The sequence below is a fragment of the Sesamum indicum genome, linkage group LG5 (genome assembly GCF_000512975.1).
Source record: "Sesamum indicum cultivar Zhongzhi No. 13 linkage group LG5, S_indicum_v1.0, whole genome shotgun sequence".
NCBI classification, from domain to species: Eukaryota; Viridiplantae; Streptophyta; class Magnoliopsida; order Lamiales; family Pedaliaceae; genus Sesamum; species Sesamum indicum.
The window spans coordinates 13370079-13375069 of record NC_026149.1 but is presented as its reverse complement, the minus strand read 5'-3'; the positions used below and the strand labels follow the sequence as shown (position 1 = coordinate 13375069).

Here is a 4991-nt window from a genome sequence, read left to right as displayed (position 1 = left end):
ATTTCTATCAAAAATTCTAAATATTACACCCCAAATTCCAGCTCACGAAATTAAAATTGATCACTAACTTAGAGCGTAAAATCATAAAGATACTTTCCACAATTTTTCTAGAGTTCCATGAGCATGTCGGTATCCAAATAGTACAATTTCGTAAATTAAAAAAAAAAAAGAAATTTCAAGATCAACGATGTGTTAGTTTAGTGGTTAAGGCTAAAAGTGAGGTTTTTATGAACAAGTTTCAAGTTATATATTCGGATACCACCATTATGTAAATATTTATCTTACTTTATACGTGTGTTTGTCGCACTTTATATGACATATGATTATTATAATATATGGATCATTATTAATTATAATGATGTATAAGGTCAAGCCTCTTGAGATTGAGAGGTGTTAGTGTGATTAATAATTAAAAAAATTGAAAAAATCCGCACGTGCGAATTGTGCACACTCTCCCAAGGAGCGTAGGACCTCAACCGCCTACCAGTTTAGTCCTTATCATTCAAGGAAGAAGGTACCAAACCAAACCAATCCGGTAATTTATTACTAAAACCTAGGGCTATAAAATAAATATATAATTGTCTGCTTGCTTTTTTGGCAGTATAAAGCTCACTTCAAGAACCTTATTTTCTACTAAAAACTATGAAAGTTTGAACGTTTCGAAGGTTTCTCCTTCACGACCCTCTCTTCTCCGGCAAGAATTTCCCCGCCCCTTATTAGATTATTTCGTTTCTCTTCTGGGAAAAAAGAGTGTAATTTTATTTACTTTTATCATTTTTTTTCCTTGAATAGTGGCTGTGGGGCGGAAGGAAGAACGGAACTCAGTTTGTAAATTGTGTTCTTGCAGCGAAATCCGAGGTGCCCATCTCTCCGTTTCCTGGTTTTTGTACTGAATTTTGCTTGTTTGCGAATTAGTTTCTTGAATTTTCTGTTTTTGTTTTAATTTCATTTGATTCTTGTTTGACTAACTTGGAGTTTTTTTGGGTTGTTCTTGATTCTTGTTTTTAGGGGGTTTAGAGTGTGTGATCATGGAGAGTAGGAGAAGGCGGGATAATAATAGAAGATCACAGTACAGAAGACCACAGCGTGGTGAGTTTTAAAGTTTCTTGATTTTAATTATTTATTTATCTTTTTTATATTTGCATGTGATGGGTTTTTTTTACAACTATATATTGATTGTACATTTGTTTAAGGTTGTTTGTTGTTGTACTCTAATCTTGCGGTTGGGTAGAATGTGTTTTTCTCTTTGTACCAAGTTGAGAATATAGAAAAATCTGTTTGCTTATCTTTCAATGGTTTTTTTGTTGATGTTTCCATTATGAGGTGCAGGGTCCACTGAGGTTTGAATATATCAGGTTTTGTCAAAAGGAGGTTGCAAGAATTGATGTTTTACTATGTATGGTGTTTGTATGCTATGGTTTTATTTCTTTGTCCTAAGCCATGGAAATAGTTTGTCTTGATCTTGAATGCTTGATCCTTTGGCCATTGTCTTGCGCAAAGGTATTTGCTTGTTTTCTTTCACTTTTGTTCTGACCCTTTTGTTTCTTTGATATCTGAGTTGCCAATGTTTGCTGCCTGAATTGGAAGAGAGGTCCTATATGTCATAACTCTTACATGTTTCCTTTAACTACAGCTGCTTTTAAATGTTTATAAAGATTATGAGCTCAACAGCTTGAATTTGTGGAGTCACAAATGAGTTGATGGTTAAAGAGTTTAACAGGAAACACGTGCATGCTTTACTCGGATCCTGTTCTTTTGCATGGTTTGATAAGATCTTTGTTTGTTGTTTTTGTTCAGTTATTACTGAAATCTACTTGTTGTGCTATTTGTGGATGTACTTTTGTGCGGCAGTGCTTGGAGTTGATATTGTCGGTTTGTCGTATCTGTATATATCGTAATCAATTGTCGTCATGCTGTTTAGTCGAGCTGATAAACATTTATTCGTCGTATCTGAGTTGGTAATTTGTTATTGTATTTATTGTGTTTCTATATCTCTCTGTCCTCCGTTGATTATTTTGATTTCCTTTACTTATTTCGTTATCCTTTGCAGGTAATTGGCAGCCGACTGTGCCTTCATGGGAGAAGGATTTTTGCAAAGCGGTCGGTTCGATGGACTGGGAAACATTGGTGCAGATGAAGAAGTTCACGCACCTCTACAGTAATGTGATAGAGTGGAACGACTCAGCAGGGGAAGAGGCATTCCGCAATGCCAAAGAACGATATTGGGCTGAAATTAACGGCCAGTCCTGTGACATATCACTGCCTGATCCTGATCTTTATATCGACAAAATTAACTGGGATTCAGAAAACGATCCCGAGCCGTTGCAAGACCTTGAATCCGAGCTGGCGATCCCTAACATAGAGCAAGACCATGAACCGGTCGTCATTTTTGGCAATTCTATCATGCCGGACCAAGCATTCTCGCCTGCAGGCTGGGGTGATTGCGAAGAGAATGTAGATGTCCCAGCCAATAATCCATCTGCCGAGTGCGGTGGTCCATGGGAGCAAAACTGGGGCAATCCGTTAAACGACAGTGCACCAAGTGCATGGCCGGTTTATTCTAACGACTGGGGCTGGAGCAACACAAGTGATTATGCATGGCCAGGTTACTCTAATGAGTGGGGTTGGAACGGTGTAAATGATCATTTTAATTACATAGGAACAGGTTGGAGCAATGCAAATGATCATTTTAATTACGTAGGAACCGGTTGGAGCAACGCGAGACATGATGGGGAATGGGGACAGTCTAATGACGCGAATGTTACAGCAGCCTATGCGGATCGATACATGGCGTGTTACACAAACCCGAGGGTTCAAGGGAAGAAGGGCCATTATGGCAATCATACATCGAGGAATGACATCGGACGGTATAAAGCACCAGAATGGGGGGAGCAATCAGGTATTAGCAGACGATCCACTTCAAGAAAGTGGACTCCAATTAATTCATGTGGACCTGTCGGTTACCCTGCTGGAATAGCTGTTGGACAGATGCCGAACCAGGAGAAACATTTTTCTTGATTGCAACGGGGCAGAAAGGCGTAATTTCTTCATTCTATTTGATTTTGTTGGAGTCTTTAAGAAGTATATATAGTGTCAAACATGGGAATAGCTGCAGTATTTTTCGGAGTTCCTGTAATATATCTCCTATAGTTTCCTCCGCAGTTTTGGTTGTAAGTTTCTTACAACGGGGAGAATTTTATCGTTGTCGTGATAACATCCCCTCCCCCAAATCAAGAATGCTATTCCCATGTACATAGAAAAATGATTTCAACATAGGATGCATGTAAGAGGAAGTTGTACAAATAACATGAGCGCTTTGCTACATGATTCCATGTTTCTTGTTGATTAATTTGTGTCATAATTTTCCTTCTTGAAGATCCTCACAGCTTCTGCTGGTCCCATGAAGTTCTAGCTAGTACCAGGATGTTGTTCTTTTTCATTGTCCAGACGGCAATATTTGTGGTTAATGATTGAATTTGGTCGAGTTTAAACTAATTATATGACAAATACAATATAATTAGAATTTAATTAGTGTATAGCTTAAAAATTGTAACCAATTACATAGTAAGTGTACTACGTTTGCTCTCCGATTGATCAAATCCGTTTCGCTAAGCAATAACTGTTTTCATATGGTTTATTACTTTAGTCTTCACTTGCTATGACTTGATTTTCTCATTGTATTGGCTTCAAATTCCAAAGCACATTTTTTCTAATTGATGTTGCACATATTCAAATTAGTATATCATATTTGCACTGTAATTTGTATATAGTTTAAGAAAAATAGAGCACTCACACTATAAGAAAGAGCGCTGATTTTCTATTACAAAATAATATTGTATTTGTATTTTATAAGGTAAATTATGTTATTACCACATGAGATTAGGTTTAATTATACAAACATTTTATCATTATAACATTACAGGTGCATACTTTGAGGTTGTAGATGTAATTACAAGTACACTCTTTTATTTAGTGATTTAATTTTGCACAAACACTTCTTGAGGTACATTATACTTGCATCCTCTCAAGAGGTGTACACATAACTTTACAAAGGGTAAATGATATTTGTATAATTAGATGTAACATCAGGGTGTCTCGACGTAATTTATCCAAATCTATTTCATTTGATATGTATATAGTATGTGTATACAATTATGTTATCTATATTATTACAAAGAAAAGAGGTAGCGATTTTGACAGTGTCGCATCGACTTTTTGGAACTCAAAAAATATCGTTCAACTACTAAGCTAATTAAAATTTTCAATTTTTCAAAATTACATCAGCTTAACTACCAAATTAATATATTTTATACTTAATTATAATATTTATAATATTATCAAGAAAATAGGTGCTATAAATATGAGATAACGATTTTGAAACTGCAATACCAATTTTTTGTGATCCCAAAATGCTCTTCAAATGGTAAATAACTAATTTAATCAACTTATCAAATTTTATGTTAACTTCACTACTTTAATATATTTTAAAATATAAAATATTATTTATTATATAAACATAAAAATTTTAGTATATATATATATATATTAAGAAATATCTTACTTGTATATTAAAATAAAATATGAAATGTAATATTATTATTTTATAATAAAAAGTTCCCAATTGAATGTTTAATAACAATTTGGTGGAAGTCCTATTTTGTCCTCATATGAAAATTTAAAGGCAAAATTGCAAAAATACCTCCTGTATTTTAAAAACTCAACAACCTCCCCTATTTTAAAAGTAGGTAAAATACTTTTGTGATTTTTTTTATTCAGCACAAGGCGTCTTTTTATATCGAAGATTAACACCGTTAAACTTTACTATGAATTGACCGTTATATCCTTATGTTGACTTCTTCTTTGTTAAAGATCAGTGAGGGGTACTGATGATGAAGGGGAAAGGTATCCAGAGTGGGATGATAGGATGGATATGGGTGGGGTAGACTTGGTTGCATGGATGAAGTTTGAAACAAGAATGAAGTGTAGAGATG

The 4991-nt window shown here is 34.8% G+C and overlaps 1 protein-coding gene across 2 annotated transcripts; it reads left to right on the top strand.

The window, feature by feature from the left end:
- LOC105162579 lies at nt 585–3349 on the top strand. Of its 2 annotated transcripts, none has more exons than XM_011080642.2 (4): nt 585–665; nt 793–858; nt 1009–1089; nt 2051–3349. In XM_011080642.2, exons 3-4 carry the CDS (start codon nt 1029–1031, stop codon nt 3016–3018), a joined length of 1029 nt encoding a protein of 342 aa, XP_011078944.1. In that variant the 5' UTR covers nt 585–665; nt 793–858; nt 1009–1028; the 3' UTR covers nt 3019–3349. The 2 variants fall into 2 exon arrangements, with proteins under 2 accessions (XP_011078944.1, XP_011078943.1); XM_011080641.2 differs by having other exon boundaries at nt 631–694.

Excerpts from the sequence above, each read along its gene's own strand:
- LOC105162579 (XM_011080642.2), top strand. The coding sequence starts at position 1,029 with ATGGAGAGTAGGAGAAGGCGGGATAATAATAGAAGATCACAGTACAGA. Across the intron at positions 1,090-2,050 it reads GTACAGAAGACCACAGCGTG|GTAATTGGCAGCCGACTGTG; the intron begins GTGAGTTTTAAA and ends TATCCTTTGCAG.